Here is a 23640-nt window from a genome sequence, read left to right as displayed (position 1 = left end):
GCAATCCATATTGACTTTTGTTCTTAACAGCCCCATTCTAGAGAGAAGATTACGCCGTTTCACAGCTAGGCACAGGGTAGTGAGTCTCTTGTCAAAAGTCACCAAGACATTTCGTGGCTGAACTGGGAATTCAGTGCTGGTTTTATGTCCAAGTTCAGAGCCCTGCTCACTGGACTAATCTCTAGACAATAACATTTTTCTACTTGGCAGAGAGATGGGAGCTTTCAAGTATAATCTGGAAGAAACCTCATGTTTTCACATGCAGTCACAGATATACGCAGCACAGACTAACAAAATTTTTCTATAAACTGGCATAAAAATAAAGCAAACTAGGTCAGTTCTTCCACTGGTCTCCAAATAATACCCAATTATCAGAATGAACATAACCATCCTTAATAAGTAAGCCGGTTTGGAAGCTCAACTGTTTGTTCCAAGTGCCACATACACACCAGCTCTTGCTACTGGCAGAAGAGGCCCGTGAATCAGAGCCCGAAGCCTGATGCAAGAGAAACTTGGGCGTCTCAAGCTGCTTTCCCCGGCAGAGAACAACCCTATTAGTTTGAGAAAGTCCCCTGCCTGCTTTCTCTCTGAGTAATTAAGAGTGAAATCCTCCTCTCCGTGACCCCAATGCTCTCAGCCTAGGCTGATTTACACATGAAAGGAACCCTCTGAGGGGCTTTCTCCCTTCACATTCACAACCAGGCAGGACCTATAAATAAAACCTTTCTGAAAACAGGAGCTTTCAAAAAGGTCTGTGTATGTGCACAAATGTATACAGGAGAAAGGGAATGGATGCTGCACTTGAGAATGCGTGTGTGTTTGCATGCATAGGGGAAGAGCGGGTGAGAAGGACGCACTCCTACACCAGCCCTCATGCGAGCAAGCGCACTCGGCAGAGCACCCACCTGGCTGCGTGCATGCCCGCAGGTAGCTGGGAGCGCCCACGGCAAGGGGGGGCACCTCCAGGCCCATTTCCAGCTAGCACCGTTCCAGGGGATGTTTACCCAAGTCAGCTGAGTCTCTCTAAGTCACACACGAAAAAAAATGAGAGCAGATTTAGGCCAAATCACGCATATGAGTGTGTGCTTGTGATGCACTTTGCCTCCATAAAGCAGTAACGTCCCTGCAGAACAAAACACTAGTGTTTTACTCTGCTTTGGATATAATGTGGGAGGTAACGGAGAATCAGGTCTCGTGGCATGTGTTCCTACGGCTTTGACAGAAGGTGAGAATTTTTAAAGGCTGCATGTCCTCAGCAGCTGGGGACAGAGAGAACCGTGGTGCATTTTCCAGGGCTGTCATTGTTCAAAAGCCATATTTACAGTTTGTTGGAACACAAAACCCCTCAAAGTTTGAAAAATAAACAACGGGACTGATGCCACGAAAACGAAGGTCAGAAAATCAAAAAGACCATGACTGCCTTCACAGTGGCTTACAAGCACAAAAACGCCTAGATGTGAACCTGCACTCTCCCTCCCCCACTGTCCTGTTCAGCCATGTGCCCAGGCAGGCAGGACTTTTCCCCTTCCATGAGGCCTAAGGAGGACTCTACGCAGTTTCCAGGAAACTGGCAGTTAGTGTGACCCTGCCCTAATACAAAACAGGTGACACAGGGCTCAGAGCCAAGCCACGACAGACCGCGGGGTTTCATAAAGCAGGTACTGCTCTGTGAGTCTCTGCCCCCGTAAGAGGAGGCTTTTTAAGACCTGGCTACAATGTGATAATTTGAGAATTGCGAACTATTTTATTCCACCCCTCCTAACCAGCTGAATCATTTGCTTACTGGAACTGCACCCACGCTCTGCTAATGCCAGCAGTCGGGCTGTGCGCTAGCACCACCGGAGCTGCACTCCTGCTCGGTGGGAGACTCCAGGGTGCGAGGCGGGGAGCCGGGAGGGGTGCTGCACCCTGCATCATTCTGACTTCATCACTGCTAATCGCCGCTCTTAGATCTCTCCCCTACCGAATTCTTATGCAAACATTTGGAAGCAGCAGGCAGAGAAAGGCACAAAGCAGCAGGCATAAGGAGCGCAAAGCCCCACAGAAGCGCACAAAGCGCAAAACGTCTCTTCTGCCAGTTCAAAAAAAAACTCTTCCCAGCTACTTGCACCAGGCAGGAGTGTGTGAGCAGGGATGCAGAGCTCCCCTCCTACCGAGCTCGCAGCTAAAGCCCTCCCCCAGTTCCCAGGGTCTTCAAATGAATATTTGCATAGTACTTCCAGATCATTCCCGAGAGAAGGGACAATGGTTCTCTCAACGCCCTCTTCCCCCCTCCCTCCTTCACTTACAAAGCTGATAAAGCCCTGGTGAAAAGGGGAACAAAGGATTTACAGATGGCAGAATATTGATTTCTGCCGTTCCAGGACTACAGGGAGAAGATAAAGAACCCCCCAGAATTTCTGTGAAGTTTGAGACACAGGTGCTGTCTCCGCAGCACCAACTCCTGCGTTTGTTAAGAGAATATCTGACGGAGGCAACGCTGCCATTCGAGAGGGGTGAGCAGGTCCCTGAAAACTTGAAAATGCACAAGGGATGACAGTCTGAAATCCCAGTGAGCACGTTTGTTGTTCCCAAACCTCCAAAACGGAGAGGCGCTTCCAGCGAAAGCAGTTTGCCACCAGGCGGGCCGGGCCGGCATTGCTCCGAGATCGAGGGCTTTTATACATTGCATCTCATCAGTGTTTCATGCTGTTATCCGTGCCCTCTCCACTACCCACCTCTGCAGCTAGGAAAAACAGGAGGAAAAAAGGTGAAAGACTAGTCTTTGGAAAGCAGCCGTTGATTCTGAATTACAGTGGAACCTCCCTGTCTCAAAACTCACTCACTTTTAGGGCCATTACCTGAAGCTTTAGCTTCCTGCTTCCACAAGCATTTCTGTCCTTAGCGCATATAAACCCAAGCTTTATTTTGTGATACAAACATTATTTTTCAGCTTAACAAGTCAACTCCCAGACACCAGCTCGCTGCAAAAGTTCAAATTTTGCTAAACTGAACAGCGATATGATCCAAAGTGTTGAAATCAGGTGCTGCACACCCAACAGGAGGTGTTTACTGGGTAGCCACCTCAGACTGCATGAGTTCTGGCCTGACCTCCTGTCCCACCACCACACTGAAAACAGCTTTCTCAAAGTGACTGGCTAGCAGCACTTTATTTTTTCTTTTCCTTTTTCAGAGCTAACTGCGTAGCGTTTCTGCAGTCAGAAAGCTCCCAGGATGCTGGATCTTTTTGAAGAAAGTATGTGTTGAAACTTCCTCAGTGTTGGATTCGGGACTGGATTTTTAAAGCGATAAGCTAGTTTCTAAATCAAGCTATAGGCCCTCAGATAGGTCAGCTTTGGAAAAACGTCATGTTAAGTCCCTTCTGCAAAGCAACAGCACATACCAGTAAGTGCAAGAGGGTGTTCCCACGCCACAGGTCAATAATCCTGACAGAGCTACTGAGCCAGCAGGAGAGTTGACTGTTCATTTGCCAGTATCTTCCCCACACCTTTGTAAAATCACAGGCTGTCAGGATGAGCGAGATCATCACAGTGACAATAACCATTGCATATTGCACAGTTAAACATATTTCATACAACTGTATCAAAACATTCTTCACAATACTTTTTAAAACACCTAGGTTTCTTCAAATACCTGCCTAGCTTATCTCAATGAGAAGAAATTTTTCACATGGAGTCTTTTGTGTCTTCCGGCAGTCGGTCCCAATTTCCACCACATTTAAAAAGAGAGATGAATCAGACCCATTAGACTCCTGACACACCTAATGTGGAGATTAATTTCAGCTGTTGGGATAACAAAGCCTAAGAAAGTCCCAATTTAGATCAGTGTAACTCAGGCTGTAATGAAACCGCCACCATACTCAGGTTCAGGACAGACCTGAACCCCATTTTCAGTTGCTCTCCACGAGCCCCTTCGAGCTCCATGGGTGGAAAAAGTGCTCCCAAGGAATGCCTTTTAACTTGGGGCAGCCGTGCAAAGAGCTGCCACTACTACGTACTGCTCTCAGTGAGCATTTTCCTTCTCTGAAAAGCATTTTCAAGACTGTCAGAAGAGCAAAGGTGTTAGGGAGAACTAGGGAGGAGCACGCCTCGGCTGCTCTCACCTCCTGCTGAACACATGCATGTTGTCTTCTGAGGCTACCACAGCAGCACAGCTCACAAATTCTTTTTCTTTTAGACAGTACCACTTTATCCTACTTTTCTCATCCTAGACAAAGTTTGCTTCTTGTTTTGCTGATCCTTTTTTGTTTTCTCTCCTTTGTAAACGTTAGTGTCTTGTTTAATTAGAGTTCTTTTTGCTACAAACAAGAACAGTTTTGTTCACGTAGCTCCTGCTATAAAAACAAGACGATAATTTGCCTCAGGGTACAGAACTTAATATTGGTTTCATCACTTAAATATTATACAAGATAATTCTCACATGTTCTGTTCCCAAGAAAAGTCACATGCAAATTCCTTTTAAAAAGTCTGACGTTACACATCTCATACGCCCAAGTCCAAAGGATGCAGGTGCAGAAGGCAAAGTCTACCTCCCATGTGGATGAGAACCTCATGACGTAACGCTCCCAGGCCCATTCAGCAAAGCAGGCGTGCGTGTACACGGTGACACACGCGGTGAGCTGCGGCGGTGTCAGGCCTGTACTGCACAAATCGCATCAGGTTGATGAAGAGAGAAGAGTACTTCGTAGGTATACACAATGCCACCAGGGAACAACTTCTCCTTTCACTATGGAGGCAAGACTGTTCTTAAAACGGTTTATGAAATGAAATAATATGAAAGCAAATTACTGAAAGAGGCAATTGTAATTAAAAAAAAAATATAGTAACAAGAAAACCAAAGTACTTACTAACAGTTTACACTGCAAAGATACAGTAAACAATAAACAACTGAGCAATATTTTTATGCCAAGGTATGTTTCACAAGTGATCCTGGCCATCTTACCATTCCTATATGCTGCACAGAAAATTTGGACAGGAGCTTTGCTCCAAGTGAAAAATGGAAAAGCAGTCATGCTCCCTGACAGCAAACACAGATCCCTACTGTCCGACAGCAGCTCAGCCATGCTACTTGCTTTGGTCTTGCCAACAGAAAAGTGATCAGTTTTGTGGGACCAAGATGAAACATGAGCCCGTACCACCCCGCCCAGAGCAGCACTGCGTAACATAACCCCACACCAAGACGCAGCTCTTGCACTTTCCTTCAGCTCCTCTTCACCTTTCACACGTGCCTACCTCATACGACAAACCTGCTCCTTCTCCTTCCACAAACACACCCCACTAGGAGGAAAATACAGCTCCTCCACCATCATTCACTCACCAACCGCACTTTACCAGCCCTGCTTCTCTGCTTTCCCACTGTCTCAGTCTCTACATCCATCAAGGAGCCCTCTCGTTTTACCACAGGGTTAAGTGTTTGAAAATATACTCTCCATCCTACAAAAGGTCAAACATCCAACTATCAGGCTCAAATAAAGAATTATAATAAAATAGGATCTAGGTATTTGCAATTTAATTATAACTTCTTTTTTCTCCTGGCAATCTTGTGTTTATTCAAGTGGTGTTATTATTTCAGGAGAATCATCCCAGGAATCCACATAATTAAAGACACATCAGTGCTTACAAAAATGCATTTCATAATGATAAACATCTTTTTACTGCTATAATTGAAACAGTTTCTATAACCCAGTGATGTGATTGGTATCTGATGTGACAAAGTCGCATTAACAGCAGTCCTTTTCTGTTGTTGCATAAAGTAAACCCCAACACAGCCGTGCCATCACCTCACGGCTGGGAAACTCTACACAGAATGCGGGGGCTGCCTCCCAGGCCACGGACAGTGGACATACGGTCTGTGAAACGCACTCATGGACACCCACCAGAGATGCCCCTCCCCAGCTGCCCACCAGGCCACAGATCAGCGTGTTTCCTCCTGCTCTGGAGAGCAGCGTGGCACTAATCCCACCCAGCGGAAGCCAGCACAAACCCCTGCCGGCCGCCACAGCCACCCCACCATAGACCCCCCCCCTTCACACTCCTCCAGAGCATCAGGCTCTTTCGCTTCGCGCCCCGACCCTGGGCCGGCCCCGTTCGAGGATCCCCTCGCTCCCCTCACGCCCGGGACAGCCCCACAACGCCTCACAGGGCCAGCACCCCCCAACACCAACTGCCGCCCGCTCCCCCACCCTTGACCGACACTGCGTCACTAACGGTCCCTTCTCGCCCCGCCCGCCCGGGGGTGGCGCATGCGCAGCAGGGCGGCCTCAGCCAGCGGCCGCTCAAGGTCAGGCTGGCGGTGGGCGCGGAGTGCACATGCGCGGAACTGGCGAGCGGCGGCGCGCGCAGCCGCCGTGTCCCCTGCCGGCTACCGTTCGGTTGTCTTCGGTTCCGGTTCCGAGTTCCGGTGGGTGCCCGCGGAGACCGAGGCGATGGCGGCGCTCGGAAGAGTCTCCCGGCTGCTGCTCGGCGCCGCCGCCCTGCGCTCCCCGCCGGGGCGGGGCATGTCGGCCGCGGCACATGAAGGCGGCGGAGGTAACGGGCCTCTGCGGGGCGAGGGTCGGGGCGGCGCGGCTCTGCCCTTGGCAGCCGCTGCCCTTGGGAGGCGGGCGCCGGGCAAGCCCAGGCGGCGGGAGTCCCGGCGAGGGGCGGCCGTACCCCTGGCAGGCCTGTTGCTTGAACCGGCATTCCCGTAAAGGCAGGAGCGCGCCCCGTTAATTCCCGGGGCGGGGAGCCCCGCTGCGGTGGGGGGGGAGCGGGGAGTCTGGTCTCTCGGTAGTGCACTGACTGCCTATAACGTGCCCTTGGGTCACTAACGGTGCCCGTTGTAATTCCCGTACTGCTTCCCACCAGCCCGCCTGTGGAAGCTCCTGACCTTCGTGGTGGCTCTGCCCGGGGTCGCCGTGTGCATGCTGAACTGCTACCTGAAGGCAGGGCATGACCACGAGAGACCCGAGTTTGTTCCTTATGCTCACCTCCGGATCAGGACCAAGGTACGTTCACCTGGTCTGTGTAAAGGCCCTCTTTTCTTCCGTGATTGCAAAGTTTCACTGCAGTCCAGGGCTGGATCGATGGGCTGAGGTCAACTGTACGAGGCTTAACAAGGCCAGGGGCTGGGTCCTGCCCTTTGGTCACTACAACCCCACTACGGCTTGAGCTTGGGGCAGAGTGGCTGGAAAGCTGCCCCACAGGAGAGTGCCTGGGGGTGCTGGCTGAGCATGAGCTAGCAGTGCCCAGGTGGCCAAGGAGGCCACCAGCTCCCGGGCTTGTGCCAGCCCCGGTGTGGCCAGCAGGAGCCGGGCAGGGATGGGGCCCCTGTGCTCGGCACTGGGGAGGCCCCATCTCAAATGCTGGGCTCAGGTTTGGGCCCCTCGGGACAAGAAGGACATTGAGGTTAATTAACACAAGTTGCTCTTGGGGAGATTCCGACTGGACACCAGAGGGAAATTTTTCACGGTGAGGACAGTCACCATTGGAATAATCTCCCCAGGGAAGCGGTTGGCTCAGTCACATTGGACACCTTCAGGAGTCGGCTGGACAGGATGCTGGGCCATCTTGTTTAGACTCTGCTCTTCCTAGAAAGGTTGGACTAGATGATCCCTGAGGTCCCTTCCAACCTGTGATTCTGTGATAACTCTGTGAGGTGCTGGAGTGTGTCCAGAGAAGGGCAGCGGAGCTGGGGCAGGGTCTGGACCACAGGTGTGCTGGGGGGCGGCTGAGGGAGCTGAGGGGGTTTAGCCTGGAGAAGAGGAGGCTGAGGAGAGACCTTATCGCTCTCTGCAACTGCCTGAAAGAAGGTTATGGGGGGAGGGTGTTGGTCTCTTCTCCCAAGTAACAAGCGATAGGACGAGAGGAAATGGCCCCAAGCTGCATCAGGGGAGGTTTAGATTGGATATTGGGAACAATTTCTTTACTGCAAGAGTGGCCAGGCCTTGGACCAGGCTGCCCAGAGAGGTGGGGGAGTCACCATCCCTGGGGGGGGGTCTCTAAAACCACGTAGACGTGGCACTTGGGCACATGGTTGTTGGGTTGGTGGTTGGACTTGATGGTCTTAGAGTTCTTTTCTAACTGTAATAATGATTCTCTGGTTCTATAATTCACCTGATATTACTGTGGCATCTCCTGCTTTCTTGCCCGCTATGTGAGGTGCTGCGTACCCAGCTGTCATGTTAATTCCTGGCTTTGTTTCTGAGGCAGTGAAATGGTTTCTCACAGCTCAGGTGAAGCACCTATGGTATTCATGGGCTCTCTCACCCCCAAGTAATCCTGCTAATGTCTTGCTGAAAAACATTCCAGTCCTAGAGCTGCTGTACTTACCTTAAGCTAATACAGATTGAAAAGCTGACAGAGAAGATCCCAAATTCTTAAGACTGAGGTCCTCATAGTAGAGCACGGTTGATGTTTAAGCAAGAGCAAAGATTTTGTCAGGAGACGGTGCCTCCCAGCTAAGGGAGACTGCTTCTCAACCTGTGCAGCCTGGGTACAGATGCCAACTGACCTTAATTTGTCAGTCGACCAGGCTGCAGGATATTTGAGGCCATACTGCTGTTGATTTCCTGCACCATATAGATGGTTTGCTTAGCTGTCACTGGCTGATTTTCTTTCTTCTTTCAACAGCCTTTCCCCTGGGGTGACGGGAACAAAACCCTATTCCACAACCCCCACGTCAATGCTCTCCCAACCGGTTATGAAGATGAAAACTAAGATCCTGACCACAGCCAGAGCTTTGGCTCTTCCTGTCTTGGACCAGAATGTTGTGTGGGAACCACTGTTTAGGGAACCATCATTTAAGAAACTCCACATTCCTTCTGCCCGGAAGCTGACTGGCATTGTGGCCTCTGTCTGTACTTGTGTGTGGGTCCTTTAAATAAACAGCTCTGAACTTGAATTTAGGATTTGACTTTTTTGTTAATCTGGATCCTCAGAAGTTCTTTAGTTCAGTTTTCACTTAGAACACTGAGGCTTCCCACAGGACATGGCGCAGGAGCAAAGGGGTTTGGCTGCCTGAATGTTAATACTTGCTCCTGGATCTGATAACAACAGGAACGCAGTTGGCATAGTACTAACCCAATTTCGTATTCTTCATGCCAGGTTTAACTGATCACTGTAAACCCTCAGCTCACAGCCACATGAACAGGTCTTGGGCTAATACCGTGGATTAAAATTCAGTATATACTGAAGCACATTCTCCATAATCAGCTATTGTGATATTTATTAACAGTAATGAAGGCAGTCTTCTCTTAGCCCCCCCTTCTGGGAGAGGGAGTGGCAGCAGTGATGTTTAATTAAGCTCTGTGTGCCTTCACAGTGTTAACCTTCAGTTCTCACATTTTCTAGTGTATCTGCATCTATGTTGGTCACAACTCTGCTTCCCATATGCTGCAGTCTGGTTGTACAAAGCCTCTCATACATGTGTTACAAATGAAAACATAATTTTTGCTCCACTGCATGCGTCTGTATAATGTATACTGCGTCACTCGGAAGCTTCTCAACCTAGAAGAGCTCGATTATCTTCCATAGCTAACAGCCAATTCTAAAGCCCCCAGCCTGTTCCAGTGCAATATTAACGTTGACGTTTTTCCTCTCTGCACATCAACAGTCTTCTGAGTCCTTCTGCAACTTTGGTGGTTTTTTGCCTTGTATGAAAGAGCACACTATGTCTTGGCTGTCATTCATACTGTTTTTCCCAAGAGGAAGAGGGCAGCAGCTGACTGAGCATCTTGCTGCTGAAAGGAGCAACGTGAGCAAGTGAGAACCTCAAAGTGGGCACTGTGGGACACCCCACATTTCAGTGCCATTTATTTAATCCACTTACTAGTAAAATATTTTTAACACAGAAGAGCTTGTCTTAGTAGTCATAGAACAAGGCACTAATGGACATGGTTGTTTTAAAGCTAACCAACAAAACTGCGCTACATTTATTCCTTTCATGATGATGTTAGGAAAGCAAACTGTCTGTACATCTTATTCCTTAAAAAAAAAAAAAAGCCACATACTTGACAGTCCCCAAAATGCTATTTATGCTGCTCTTAGAAGGATCTTTCCCTTAACTTACTATTTTTACTTATACCCGAGTGACCCAGCAATTTCAGTGTCAACAGCTTGGTTTTTTAAGTGCTACATTTAATGCCCTTACTGATGTCGCACCAGCTGTCTCGTGCATCCAAGGACAGGGGCGCGGCTCACCCAGGCTACCCGCTCGCGCTCAGGCAGATGTGCTTCGGCTGTCGCTGAAGGCACGGCACGATGGCTGCGGCCTGCTGCAGTCCCTGCTCTGCTGCACAAGCCCCGTGCCACTCCCGGTCTCTGGGGTCATTACTCAGGGGCTGTGGCACAGACAAGCCAGCTACTGTGTTTGGGAACAACTTTTGAATTTTTTTAAGAAGTAAAGCCTCTGGAACAATCCTTCAGGTAGTGCCTAAAATCTAGGAGAGCAAAGCTCACTTTTTTCCTCACTGTAATTTCAGGAGAATTAGAAGTTGACTTCTCTTTTGTCCCAGACCACAATATTTTTTACTATCTCACCTCTGTGGGTGTAATGAGAGGGGACAGCATTCGCCCTGCCGTCCCTGAGGATGGACAAATGGAACTCTCCCTGCCACAGTACTCACAGGGCTTCCAGATGGGATGGATCCTGACCCCACACTTCTCTTCCAAACGCCCTCTTTCTAACTGCTGCAAATGTTTCTGCAGTTTACAAGCCAGCAGAAATCACTTTCGTTTACTTCCCTAGGTGTAAAGTACACAGAGCTCAGGAGTAGCTTCATGAGCAGGTCCCCAAGCTGCCGCCAGGGCTTTTAGCATTATCAGTTGTTGAGCTTCAACCCAACACATCCCTCATTCAACACATGCTTTAACTACCACAAGCCAAAGTTGGTGATCAGAAGGGTGACCACAGCCAGCCTGGTGCTTTGTTGAAAAGAATGGCCAGGGCTGTGCTGCAGTTTTGCTGCAGGAACACATAATGGTCAAGGAGACAGAATTCAAGCTCGGGATTGTTTCAGTACCTCAGAAAAGGCTAAAGTATTAGCCTCTGCATTAAAAACATCCTTTTCAGCCTCTGTTGCAGGCCATCTCTGTTCCTCCTAGAGGTAACAGTCAGATTCTACTGGACAGTTACCTGCCTGAACAAAATATAACTTGGTTATAATTATTTTAGTTAAGTTATTGCAGGTCCAATAGAGTGCTTCTATATTGTCTCTGTCGCTGATACCGAACAAAGCTTTAGCCCCTCAGCATTCAGGATCATAAAAACTTCTTCCACCAAAATTCAGCAGCATAGAGATTAGACAAAGTAAACAGACGTCCTTCGTACTCTTTTTAAACACTTTCAAGTGTTATATAAATAAGGAAGAGAAATTGCTTACAAAGCAACTACAATCTTGGCCCGCTCTAGTAAGCACTCTCTCAGTATAGGGTACATTCAATAGGAATTTAGTTCAGACGGCTTTTCACGCTGTTAGATACTGAACCACCACCAAAATTCATCAAAAAGGAGGCAGTAGTTACCACATGATCCACTCTTTTTCTCCCCGCCCCCCCCCCCCCCTTTTTTTTGTGGCCATTTGTTTTTAGAATTTAGAAGCAGGGAAGATTCCTCACTTCCTAATAAGCAGCGTAAGAAAGGCTTTATCCAGGTGGCATCTAGTCTTACAGCTGGTGATGTTGCTTAGTCCAAAGGCTCATATTAGTGAGTCAATCCGCACAGTTGAGGTCAAGAGGAGTTTTCGGTTTTTCCTTTGCTGGGGCCCATGAACTCCAGGCCTTCAATGGGTATGTCCTTTTCCTTGATCGCTTTCTGAAAATAAAGATAAAACAAAAAAATTAAACTTGGCACATCTTTATAGCGCGAAGTAAAGTAATCTTTGGTCTAGAAAAAGTAGTCTTAAGACCAATTTGGATAAAGCTTCGATATTAGAGATGCTCAAGTGCACGCTGAGAGCCCGTGCTGAACCACAATCCAGCTCCTAGCAAGCAAACGTACCGCAGCGCCTAACCCAGCAGGCTCAAGCGGCTGCGTTAACAAGAAAACTAGTGACACCTGTAAAATATCACACGTCATGACCGGCGGAAACGGGGGACGAGACAAACTCGGGAGCGGCGCGATGGGGCGGAGGCTCCTCCCGCGGCTGCCGGGAGAAGAATAAATCAACGATAAATAAATAAGAAGAATAAGGCCAGCGGAGGAACGCTTGGGGCGGCACCGCACACACCTGCACGCAGAGCTGGTACCGCTTGAAGAGCTGCCCGCAGGGGTCCCCGCCGCTCTCCCCCTTGAGGAACTTCTCGGCGAACCAGCGGTTGAAGCACTGGTCGTACTCGCGCTTCAGCTCGGTGCAGGCCTCGCCCACGCTGTTCATGGCGGCGACACCGCCACCGCCCCGTCGCCGCTCTATGACGCGCTTCCGGCGCGGAGGGTGACGCCACGGGGCGCCGCCGCGCGGCATGCGGGCGCTGCGTCTGGGCCGCGGAGTCGTCGGGGCGGCGCGGGAGGGGGGATGCCGGGCGCCGCCGCTGGCGCTGCGCGTCCCTCCTGCTCGGGCAGTGCCGGTGGGCCCCGTCCCGGTGCCCCCGCGCCCGGCGTGGCGGCAGGGCGAGCGGCGGCCGACCCCGACCCCGCAGGTGGGGCGCGGGGGGCGGGGGGTAGAGCGAGCGCGGCCCGGGCGGTTCTTCCTGCCCAACTCCCGGGCCGAGTTACGGGAGCCAGCGCCAGCTCCGGTTTGCCCCGCGCTAGGCGGAAGAGCAGGAGCGGGGAGGGGGGCAAAAACACGGCCGCCTTTGTAGTAAAAAATACAGGAAATCAGCCCGTCCCGGCAGGTTTAAACTCGGGGTATTGCCGCGTAATAAGTTTTTCGTTCAAAAGAGAAGTAGCGCTATGCTAACTTGCTCACCATTGCCTTTTTTGTCCTTATTTCCTAGAATCCCAGAATCATAAAGGTTGGAAAAGACCTCTAAGATCATCAAGTCTAACCATCCAACACCCCCAGGGCTCCTAAACTATGCCCCCGCAAGTGCCACGTCTGCACATTCTTTGAACACCCCCAGGGATGGTGACTCTCCCACCTCTCTGGACAGCCTGGTCCAAGGCCTGACCAATTTTTCTTTTTGCACAGCAAAATGTGACAGTGGAGGTGCTGGATCACTTGGAGCACCTGGCCTTGGTTGATTTCCGTGATGCAGAGGGCGTAGAGCGGCTGCAGAAAGCAATCCAGTTTGCTGATCAGCTTCATGAAGTAAACACGGATGGAGTAGAACCGATGGATTCGGTCCTGGAGGACAGGTACTGAATTGCAGCCACCTCCTTTTAACTGTTAATGCATCAAACTCTTGGCTTTTGTGACTTTTTTGCCTCCCCGGGAGTCACCCTGGTTATGTGTTTGGCCCCTTCACTTATAGAAAAGTCTTATCAAGGTTTTGTGTGGAAGGAAGATGCCATTGGCACCCCTCACCTTTATGTGTAAGTGTATCAAAGACAAACTCCAACTCCTTTGTGTCTTACCCATCGCGAGTGAACTGCACACGCTGCTTCCCGAATACCTGTCAGTGGCATTCTTAGTTCCTTCAAAATGTTCCAATACTTGTTTTACCACTCCCTTAAGAGCAGAACCCTGTTTACAGATAAACCACATGTCATATTTCATACTCATGGAATAGCTTAAAGACAGGCTTTTAACCTCTGTTCTTCAGGTGTCTGTATCTCAGAGAAGATGATGTTACAGAAGGCAACTGCACGAACGAGCTGCTGAAAAATGCCAGGGAGAAAGTAGAGGAGTATTTCGTAGCCCCACCAGGTATGGTCTTGCTTATAAAAACCTCTTGATTTTGCTTGAATTGACCTGAAGAATGTAACCTGTGATCGCATTTACTTTCAGAAATATTAGCTAGTAATAAGGAAGTATTAAAATAAATAACCAAAGCCATCTGAAAAAACCAAACTGCAATCTATGGGTGCAGAAGTGGCACAGAAGCTCACCTTACTCTCAATTTACTGCACATGTTGAGCAATTACGTACACAAGTCAGAGCTTACTTTTACTACTTGTGCAGGAAATTTAAGCTGCCTGTGAGTACACAGAATATATCAGAGAAGCGCTCTTCTGCTAAGCTGTACTACCCAGAAGATAACTTACAGCTGGTCGCTCACAGCTTTTTGTTTTCTGCCAGGTAACATCCCTTTACCAAAGCTAGAAGAACGAGAGACTTTTCTGCAGGGTTCCTAGCGAACGCCCAGAACCCCAACACCATTTTGGTATTTCACTGGGGAGAACGGAGGTTAGTGCAGTCATGGCTGAGAAGCCCTGGCATGCATTTTGACCTAAAGAAGAGCACTTGCAAGACAACTTACAAGAGGAGGAAGGTGTAAGAAGTTCAGTAGTGCTACTGAAATGTTCAGTGTTATGAGGCTGGAAGCCAGCATGACATATGACCTTAGTGCTGTTATTTAGCAATGTGAATTTGATGTCATTCTTTGAGATACTGAATGGCTTAAGGCTTTAAAGAGAAAGTTAAAAGGTGATGATTTTAAAAAACCCCAGAACACCTTATTTTTCCTCAACAAGTTTGTAAGGAAAACAAGAGAGGTTGGAAGTCAGTATCTGCCTGTTTCTGACCTTTAGTTCGGCTCTGGCTCTGTCAGAAGTAACGAAGTCTGGTACGGAAGAGTCTGTACCACTGCTGAGTGCCTCTCTGGTGTACGGACAGAACTCAGATTTTCATTACAGAAGAAAAGGCACTTTGAGGAGATGATTCACTGAAATATTGAATATTTCCATTTTATCTCTATGCCCCATGTCTGTGTGGGTTACCTTCTATTTCCCACTTTGCATTTTTATTCTCACAAATTAAATACTCTGAGTTGGATGTAATTTGAAAAAGAACTTTTCGTACACAGAAATAGCTGCTCTAAAATGAAAAATCTTTCCCATAAATATTTCTGTACGCCAGACATGTATTTCTGGTGATACTAGTGAAGTTTGCTGGATTAAACCATTTTTTCTATTTCCAACAAAGCATTGCAGGATATTTTAAATAACACAAAAATTGTGTGGCTAGGCTTGTTGTAAATAAAGAATGTAATTACTTATGAACTTGGTGGTTTTGTTCTCTTGGCACAGTGAAGTAACTATGCACTATAACCATTATTTTTTTATGGAACAGGTTTTAGAAACAGAAGTACCCAGTTCCCTTTAGTGTTATAGCCAGAGATTAGTAGCAGAAAGCTAGCAACAGCTTTGTTAGAAGAAGCATAGAATCACAGAATCATTAAGGTTGGAAAGGACCTCTAAGGTCATCAAGTCCAGTCATCGATCCAGCACCTCCTGTCTCCTAAATAATGTCCCCAAGTGCCACGTCTACACGTTGTTTGAACACCCCCAGGGATGGTGACTCCCCCACCTCTCTGGGCAGCCCGGTCCAAGCCCTGACCACTCTTGCACCTGTAAAGGCATTGTTCCCAATATTAATAATAACATCCTAATCTAAACCTCCCCTGATGCAGCTTGAGGCCATTTCCTCTCGTCCTATCGCTTGTTACTTGGGAGAAGAGACCAGCCCCGCCCCCCCCCCCCCCCCAACTACAACCTCCTTTCAGGTAGTTGCAGAGAGCGAGAAGGGCTCCCCCCAGCCTCCTCCAGGCTAAACCCCCCCAGCTCCCTCAGCCGCCCCCCAGCACACTTGTGCTCCAGACCCTGCCCCAGCCCCACTGCCCTTCTCTGGACATGCTCCGGCCCCTCAAGGCCCTGCTTGTCCCGAGGGGCCCAAACCTGAGCCCAGCCCTCGAGGTGGGGCCTCCCCAGTGCCGAGCACAGGGGCCCCATCCCTGCCCGGCTCCTGCTGGCCACACCAGTGCTGACACAAGCCTGGGGGCTGGTGGCCTCCTTGGCCACCCGGGCACTGCTGGCTCATGCCCAGCCGGCTGTCAGCCAGCACCCCCAGGCCCTTCTCCGCCGGGCACTTCCCAGCCCCTCTGCCCCAGGCCGGGGGCGTTGCCTGGGGTTGGTGTGATCCAAGGGCAGGGCCCGGCACTTGGCCTTGTTAAACCTCACACAGTTGACCTCAGCTCAGTAATCCAGCCTGTCCAGGTCCCTCTGCAGATCCTTCCTGCCCTTCAAGCAGATTGACCCTCCTGGGCAATTTGGTGTCATCTGCAAACTTACTGAGGGTGCACTTGATCCCCCCCTCCAGATCATTGATAAAGATATTAAGCAAGACTTGCCCCAACACTGAGCCCTGGGGAACCCCACTTGTGACCAGCCGCCAACTGGATTTAGCTCCATTGACAACTCTGGGCTCGGCCATCCAGCTGTTTTTTTACCCAGCAAAGGGTGCACCTGCCCAAGCCATGAGCTGCCAGCTTCTCTAGGAGGATGCTGCGGGAGACTGTGTCAAAGGCAAAGCAGTAACTTTTTGTCCTGAATGGTGCCCCATCCACAGAGCATTTTAAGAATCCAGAATTATTTATTCCAGTTTTCATGATCTTTTCTAGGGCATATAGTTACATCCTGAGCCACAGTGGGATTTTTCTTCAGAAGTGCTAGAAAAGACCCCTGAAGTCGCTGCAATAGGCTGCTACTAATCACCAGTTCTGAGTCTGCTCTTACAGCTCTTGAGAGCCGGACAGGAACAGGGAAGTAGGCTCCTCTGCAACTGCAGGCACATGCTTCCCCTGAGGGCAGAAACTCACCTTATGAGATCATAGCTTGGTGTCATCCAGCTTGCACAGTCTGGTATCTTTTTGCAGAGAAAAGCCATTACTCCTGTTCTTTCTTTCTGTACAGCTGCATAATAAAAACCCCCAGCATGGGGCATGTGTCCCTTCAGGTCCCACCAGCTGTCTGATCGAAGAAGTCTTGAGCATGGCCATAATAACTATTTATCCCATGAATTGCATCTTCCACATCCCTGCAAACAGCAGGTAACATAAATTAGGGATTAATGATAGGCATCTGTTGTTTCTTGACTTCTCAAAAGTCCACCAAGCATATTAGAAGTATCATAATTTGAAAAACATGACAAAAATGCTAAGAAATTTCACTAGTACTGGTACTAGGTTCAGCCATTGGTGGCTTGCTCTTAAATACCATGTGTACAAACTGCTTTGACAAGCTCCCTCTCAGGCCATTCATTATGTGCCCCGTGTTTAATGGAAAACCTAGGCTGAGTGAAAAGGACCACGGCTGTCTTTGCTGCTGTAAGAAATCACAGCCATGGGGTAGAATCCACTTTCACTCATACCCTCAAAGGATGCATGTTTGGTTAAGCTTTGAACTGGTTTTTTTTTTTCAGAACTGATTTTTTTCCTCTGGCAGGAAGTGAGAACAAACACTTGTCCCACTCTTATTTGTGCAGTTACTTCATTATTTGTTTAAGCTTCCATAATATACACACATACATATACACATATACATAATGCGTAAAGCATAAAACATGTAGTTATAATGATACTTGAATTCTTTCAAGGGTGTTGAATTAAAGTCTCTATTTAACCCCGCTAATCCAATTCTCTGTAAAGCTGTAATACTGTATTAGTGCTTTAATCTCAGGCTTTTCAAGATTCAGACCCTGCAAATGCTGAAGTTTTACAAATACACAAGCTCAGCCTAAAAGTCATTTATGATGCATATATAAATGGCAACAAGGAAAGACCTCAAGTCACACCATACAACAAGCATGTTAGCAGAGAAGCCCCAGTTTGAGAAATTTCCACTTTTTCTAGCCGCTTTGGCCACCTCCTTTGACCATCAGAGGAATGGGAACAATATTATTTACAGGGAAAACAGAAGAGGAATTTGAGAGTGAAGTGCACGGCAGTAGGAGCTTCCAACCCGATATATCAAGTAACTATTTAAAAGCGACAACCAAACCAACAACTTGGACAAAGACGATCCCACATTCCCAGTGCAGCACAGGGTAAGCTTAAAACTGCTGTTCACCGCTGCTCCCTTACCCACACACTCCAGTGAGAGAACAGGCTGCCTGATGCTTTTTCCCTGCAGCCCAAACTGCATTTAAAGTGTAAAACACACATTTCCTTAATGAAGGGGTTTGTTGCAACTAGTAAGGGAATTACAGCCCTGACTCAGACATCTGCAACCACCAAAACAGGAACCCTAACAAAGGCCACATGAGCTGCCTATGGGGCAGAATACGTGAGTGCCTCAGCCTGCCCTTGGTGTGTCTCATGCAGTGGGTGCTGCGCCCCACGGGAGGGCATGGAGCCCCACCGGGCCCCAGATGCACCCTGAGGTGGGGATGAGACACCCCTCAGGACGCCAGTTCACCTGCTTTTGCCGCAGAGCCTCGATGTGCAAGCAGGTCTGGATCTGGGTCAGATCTATACAGTGTTCTGCCATGATGCAATTTACAAACCCAGGCAAGTGAACAGACATAGTCAAGGACTTGCGTAATAAACTCGCTACCTGTAAATTTTCTTGTAACTGCAGTGTGGCAAACATAATGTGTATTTGTGAAATAACTAATCTTTTCTCGGTGGTTAATAGGTACAGCACAAAGAAAAGAAAAGTATGTTTGGCAAAAAAAACACCCAACAAAAGGAAGACAGATTCTACGATGATGTAAATGTATCTAGTTTCCCTGGATACCATGGAGATAACTTGACTTACACCTGCTGCAAGAGTTTTCCACTACTATGTAGATCTGTAACATATATAATTGGTTTATAAGCCCTAGCACATAGATTCCAGGTTTACAAAGAAAATTTCATGGTGGAGATTTTTTCAGTTTCATGGAAAAAAGAAAAATGGAAGTTGTTTTATTGCTAATAATTATTTTATGTTTTGATAGTAACTGTGAGCCCCAAGAAAAGCCTCAGTTAGATACAGTGATATAGTATTCAACATGGGGGGTGGGGTGGGGAAAAGCCTCAACTGAAAAGTGCTTATGATCTAACCTTGCCTGCAGGAAGAATCTCATGATATGCCTTATCCATTACCCAGTTTTCTTCAGCACCTCCTTTACTCCAGCTATCATCTCCTCTGTGTACTTGCTCTGCCTTCCCCTGCAGCTCTGTCCTGAGGGAAGTTATACTTTTACATTCTAGATTTACAAGTAAGGCTCTAATGTTTCTCTTTAAAGCCATGTATCTCAGGCTTTAATGTTTCTTATTAGCAACATGTATCTCACCCACACTGACATTTCCTGCAGTCATCATCACATCTGTTCCTTCAGCTAACCATTTCTTAATAAATACATAGAAATTTGCCTGCAGCAACCAAACACAACCACCTCCTCAGAGATTCATGGGAGTTTCTGAAGTTCATTGTAAGCACCAGGAAGATCATAAAATGGTTCAGTTCTGTCAGCACAAAACTGTCTAGTCCTCAAAGAACCATTGCTAGTGCTGCAGATACTGCATGCAGTTTTGTAAATTAGTTGCTTGCTGTGGCCCCGAGACCGTTGAAAGCTTCCTCAAGCTGCTAGCACACAAGGTCTCTTATGCCCGTTCATCTGCTGCATTAAACCAGGTAAGTTCCCTTAACTTCATAACTTTCAGGATTGTCCCTAATGTACATTCCTGATGGCAAGACAGAAAGCAAAGTTATGAATTGCACCTTTTCTACTCGGAGTGCTAAAACATGGGAGCTAAAGTCAGAAGTTATTTCTGAGATACTCTAGAGTGACAAAAGTACTACCATGTCCAGTTTTAATATTTCAGGGACAGTATATTCCTCTGATGTTGCCTCAGAGCTTGCAAAAGCAAAAGGTTGGTTGCAGTTATGCTGCTTCTGCTATGAGTGATGCTGAGCAAGTAACTATACTGTACTAACATGAAAAATAGTTGCATTTCAAGTGAGGTGGATGACCGCTCTTGAGTTTTTTTTATTTTTACAAGGAAATGGCAGTCCCACCAGTATTTGAAAACTTCTTTTAAGTCACCCTGTGCTGTTTGCTATAGACATGGTTCAGAGTCCTGTTATTAGCAGATCACCAGCTATGGAAGACTCAACAGCAATTTTCTAGCTGCTGACAAGAGTATAAAGAGAAAGTGCCCCAGGGAGAGTGAAACTAACAAAAGAGAGTACTGGGAATGTCCGGGGAAAAAAAAAAAAAAGAACAAGAAAAGAAAAAGAAAAGAGAAAAAAGAAGAAAAGGGAAAGGAGCAGGAGTTGCAGAAACAGTGAGGTCTGCAAAAGATGCCTTAAATGAGACAGAAGAAGTCTGATGGATTTGGTTCACTGCAAGAAAAAAGTTCAGACCTGACTTGATCATACCTGGTAAACATAGGTAAAAGATTTCTATCAGTGGTCACTTAGTCTGAAAGAAAAGGACAAAATGAAGACAGACACATGAGGAGGAAAGACAATCAAGTGCCATCGATAAGCTAAGGGGCTCCTTCCTGCGGCACAGGTGGGCTTTCCTCGCAGCGAAGGGCACCTTACTGGAAGAGCCACCCCAGCTCAAAATGAAACAAGGGCCTGTTGCAGATTCCGGGGTTAAATTTGGTGCCTGTCATCTGGGTTGGGGCAAATTATAAAATGGCCTTCGGGGCCCAGACATCAGCTCTGCAAAGGCATTCTACAGAAGCTGGTGGACACACTAAAGCCCTGGCGACTGGACGTACGTTGAGGAGCAGGTGTTTGGGCCCAGATCAGCAGCCGGTGCCAGAGGTGCGCAGCACGGTGGCCAGGGCCTGAGGCTTTCCTGACGCAGCTGATACCCACGTGGCCGCCCCCAGCGGCGGACGCCCCGGGCCGTGCGGGCCGTGCTCCCCGGTACCGCCCGGCGTCCGGCGGCGGGCCCGGGCCACCCCACAAGCCTCGCCCCGCCCGCCCCGGGGCCCGTCGCTATGGCAACGGACGCGGACGCGGGGCATGCCGGTCTGAAAGAAAACGCAGGAGTAAAACCCTACCAGAGCGCCGGGCCGTGACCAATTAGCGCTCGGGATGATGGTGGCGCTGACCAATGGTCGGCGGAGGGGGCGGGGCTGGGGGCGGTCGGAGGCGGTGGCGGCGTGCAGCGGCCCACACCACCGCTCCGAGGCACTCCGCTGTAGGGCCGGTCTCGCAGCGCCCGCCGCACGGTAAGAGGGGCAGGGCGGCTCCCGAGGGAGGCCGGCACGGGCCCGGGGTACCAGCCGCCGTGCCTCAGCTTTCCCGGTGCCCGGCCCTACCGGCAGTCGGTGCCGAGAGCAGTGCGGCCCCCCCTGCAGCCGCGCGGGGCTGCTGGACAGTGCCGGGCCGGAGCGGGTGTGGGGAGGGCCAGGCCGGGAGGGCGGCGGGGCCCGGCGGGGTGTGACACCGCTCCGGCCGTGCCGGTGTGGTGGCGGGCCGGAGCACCGGGAGAGCCGGTGCTCGACGCGCCCGGGCCGTTAAGGCAGCGTTCGGGCGGCTCCGAGCCGCGGCCGTGCCTGTGCCCGAGCCACAGCCGGCAGCACCGCGGCCCCAGCACGGCCGCGGGCCGGGGGCGATGGCACCCTGTGCCCGCCCGGCAGGCCGCCCTCGCAGGGAGGCTCCTGCAGCGTTTGGCTCTCGTCCTCTTTGCTCAGTGCAGGCAGCCATGAGCGACCGAAAGGCCGTCATCAAGAATGCGGACATGTCCGAAGAGATGCAGCAGGACTCTGTGGAGTGTGCGACCCAGGCGTTGGAGAAGTACAACATCGAGAAGGACATTGCTGCTCACATAAAGAAGGTAAATGTTTGCCTGCACCGTCCTCGTGAAATCTCTATGCACATGAGAAATCAAGGAGGGAGAATGCTGCCAGGCAAGTAGCTCTAGAGAAACAAGTTCCAGAGACACTAGATAATCAAGTTGGACTTTCTCTGCAGGCTGGTGTCCTTATGTTCCTTTCCCCACCCTTCAGGTGGACTTTTCCTGGTCTTTCTGCTTTTCCCTGGCAGCACTTTCTGCTTAAGCTGTTTCTGCCACTGTCCCATGTCCAGGAGAACATAGAGCAGCAGCTGATGGTGTCCCTGTGACTGATAAGCTTGTGCAAAACACAGGGGCTCTGTGGAGCCTATTTGAGAAGTGATGGTTTGCTGACCTTTTAATAAGAAATGGTTTTCTTCCCCTCCACCACATGTAATACAAACTGTGCTAACACAGAACAGATGGTTCATGGCTTCCAGTTTGTCAGATTTCCTCTCTGGCTCCTACTGGGAGCCTGACTGAGCTGTGAGAAGCAGAAGGGCTTGGTTGAGCAGAACACAAACTCTTGCAAAAAGTCTTTCAGCTGATAGCTGTTGCGTGCCGCAGTACATACCGCTGCCTGCAACGTTTTACTTGTAGTAGACTTGTACACACATGTTTATTTGAAAGCCATATCAGGGTCCTGACCATGGTGTGTAGGAAGAATTTCTCATGACCTGGCATAAAGGACGTGACAGAGAATTTTCCATCAAGAGTCCCTTCAGCATCCTTGCTGAAAACAACTAGCGATGTCAAAATAATGGCTTCATCTGTTGAGACTCAGAACAAGCAGTGATGTTCTTAAAAGTTATGGTTTGAGATAATGATATGACTTTTGGGGAAAAGTTACTTCCCCAAACATGTTTAAAGCTTATTCCTGCTCAGCTTAGATGCACTTTTTTTTTTCGGTCTGACTAAGCAGCGGCAGATGAGTTATAAAATGACAGATGATCCTTGCACTTAAGATCATATGCTGCTCCTTAATTGCCTTCTTGATACTTGCTAACAAGTGACATATCATTGCAAAAAAAAAAACAACCAACAACCCAACCCTGTTAGACAATATTAGTACAAGTCTCACAAAAATGCTGAATTCCTAGTTGTCTCTTCTGCAGGAATTTGACAAGAAGTACAACCCCACTTGGCACTGCATCGTGGGAAGGAACTTTGGCAGCTACGTGACTCATGAGACCAAGCACTTCATCTACTTCTACCTCGGCCAAGTCGCTATTCTTCTTTTCAAGTCTGGTTAGAACCATGGACTCTGACTGAAGCTTTCACCTGGTTCCAGGACTGCACACTTGACTCCAAACAGCCTCCTACCTTCAGCCTTCCTGAGGAAACAGACCTTGATTCCCAGGTCTTTTGTTGTATTGTTAATGGTCAGGGATTTTGCTGTAGCAGCTGGTATTTTCATTGTGGCTATAAAAAAAGGCAAAAATGTCTTCCTTTTATTTATTTTCTTTCAAAAGATGGCTTCTTTGCTAATAAAAGTGTTGGAACAAATTTATCCTTGTAGAGTTTTCTCTGCCCATCTGCCCTCTTAGGGCTTGCATTACCCTCTTTATTCCACTGTGAATGAAGGAGGAACATGCCCACCTCTGCCCCACCCCAAAATCCACAGCATCTGAATCTGGAGCTAAGCTGACTATGTGATCAGTCAGGAACTGAGAATAACAGATCTTTTCCCTGACAGAAGAGAGACTGCTTTTCAGTTCTTGATAAGCGTGTTTTCAGCATGCACAACCTCCAGTACAAATTCTGGAGTTTAGATACACGGCACTGGTTTGCTGTTTTCAGCTGAACTGGTGAGTCAAAAGCAATAGTCCTTTCACCTCCCCATTTTCAGAAGAGAGAAATTTTTGTACTAGTTCATTACACAGCTCTCATTTTAAAACATAAATTTATACCTTCTCTAGATTTTTTTTTTACTCTGTCACTGTATCCTGCTACAGAAGCATCTGTTCTTCAACAGTTTGAAGAACAGAAGGAAATGCACATTTTTC

At 48.7% G+C, this 23640-nt stretch overlaps 4 protein-coding genes across 5 annotated transcripts; 3 read left to right on the top strand and 1 right to left on the bottom strand.

Annotated features, from left to right (window-relative positions):
• The first annotated feature begins 6306 nt into the window (after positions 1 to 6306).
• On the top strand, positions 6307 to 8880 carry LOC104048938 (cytochrome c oxidase subunit 6A2, mitochondrial). Its single transcript, XM_064466493.1, has 3 exons — positions 6307 to 6527; positions 6846 to 6985; positions 8610 to 8880. Exons 1-3 carry the CDS (start codon positions 6425 to 6427, stop codon positions 8694 to 8696), a joined length of 330 nt encoding a protein of 109 aa, XP_064322563.1. The 5' UTR covers positions 6307 to 6424; the 3' UTR covers positions 8697 to 8880.
• Positions 8881 to 9744: 864 nt separating this feature from the next.
• Positions 9745 to 12400, bottom strand: TRIAP1 (TP53 regulated inhibitor of apoptosis 1). Its single transcript, XM_064466495.1, has 2 exons — positions 12206 to 12400; positions 9745 to 11790 (listed from the first exon to the last, which is right to left on the bottom strand). The coding sequence occupies exons 1-2, from the start codon at positions 12350 to 12352 to the stop codon at positions 11707 to 11709; spliced, it is 231 nt and encodes a 76-aa protein (XP_064322565.1). The 5' UTR covers positions 12353 to 12400; the 3' UTR covers positions 9745 to 11706.
• Positions 12394 to 15078, top strand: GATC (glutamyl-tRNA amidotransferase subunit C). The gene is made up of 4 exons (XM_064466494.1): positions 12394 to 12614; positions 13106 to 13272; positions 13680 to 13783; positions 14156 to 15078. The coding sequence occupies exons 1-4, from the start codon at positions 12438 to 12440 to the stop codon at positions 14209 to 14211; spliced, it is 504 nt and encodes a 167-aa protein (XP_064322564.1). The 5' UTR covers positions 12394 to 12437; the 3' UTR covers positions 14212 to 15078.
• Positions 15079 to 20925: 5847 nt separating this feature from the next.
• On the top strand, positions 20926 to 23142 carry LOC135315759 (dynein light chain 1, cytoplasmic). 2 transcript variants are annotated; one of them, XM_064465842.1, is made up of 3 exons: positions 20926 to 21029; positions 21495 to 21637; positions 22750 to 23142. In XM_064465842.1, exons 2-3 carry the CDS (start codon positions 21506 to 21508, stop codon positions 22885 to 22887), a joined length of 270 nt encoding a protein of 89 aa, XP_064321912.1. In that variant the 5' UTR covers positions 20926 to 21029; positions 21495 to 21505; the 3' UTR covers positions 22888 to 23142. The 2 variants fall into 2 exon arrangements, with proteins under 2 accessions (XP_064321912.1, XP_064321913.1); XM_064465843.1 differs by having other exon boundaries at positions 20942 to 21029; positions 21500 to 21637.
• The last annotated feature ends 498 nt before the right edge of the window (positions 23143 to 23640 follow it).

The sequence above is a fragment of the Phalacrocorax carbo genome, chromosome 15, assembly GCF_963921805.1.
Source record: "Phalacrocorax carbo chromosome 15, bPhaCar2.1, whole genome shotgun sequence".
Lineage (NCBI taxonomy): Eukaryota > Metazoa > Chordata > Aves > Suliformes > Phalacrocoracidae > Phalacrocorax > Phalacrocorax carbo.
This window is presented reverse-complemented; position numbering and strand designations above follow the sequence as displayed.

Bases quoted from the DNA above. Each gene is read 5' to 3' on its own strand.
- LOC104048938 (XM_064466493.1), top strand. From the start codon at position 6,425: ATGGCGGCGCTCGGAAGAGTCTCCCGGCTGCTGCTCGGCGCCGCCGCC. The intron at 6,528-6,845 runs GTAACGGGCCTC...GCTTCCCACCAG, and splicing joins GGCACATGAAGGCGGCGGAG to CCCGCCTGTGGAAGCTCCTG. The intron at 6,986-8,609 runs GTACGTTCACCT...TTCTTTCAACAG, and splicing joins ACCTCCGGATCAGGACCAAG to CCTTTCCCCTGGGGTGACGG.
- TRIAP1 (XM_064466495.1), bottom strand. From the start codon at position 12,352: ATGAACAGCGTGGGCGAGGCCTGCACCGAGCTGAAGCGCGAGTACGAC. The intron at 11,791-12,205 runs GTGTGTGCGGTG...CTTTATTTTCAG, and splicing joins GGTACCAGCTCTGCGTGCAG to AAAGCGATCAAGGAAAAGGA.
- GATC (XM_064466494.1), top strand. From the start codon at position 12,438: ATGCGGGCGCTGCGTCTGGGCCGCGGAGTCGTCGGGGCGGCGCGGGAG. The intron at 12,615-13,105 runs GTGGGGCGCGGG...CTTTTTGCACAG, and splicing joins GGCCGACCCCGACCCCGCAG to CAAAATGTGACAGTGGAGGT. The intron at 13,273-13,679 runs GTACTGAATTGC...TCTGTTCTTCAG, and splicing joins GATTCGGTCCTGGAGGACAG to GTGTCTGTATCTCAGAGAAG.
- LOC135315759 (XM_064465842.1), top strand. From the start codon at position 21,506: ATGAGCGACCGAAAGGCCGTCATCAAGAATGCGGACATGTCCGAAGAG. The intron at 21,638-22,749 runs GTAAATGTTTGC...TCTCTTCTGCAG, and splicing joins TTGCTGCTCACATAAAGAAG to GAATTTGACAAGAAGTACAA.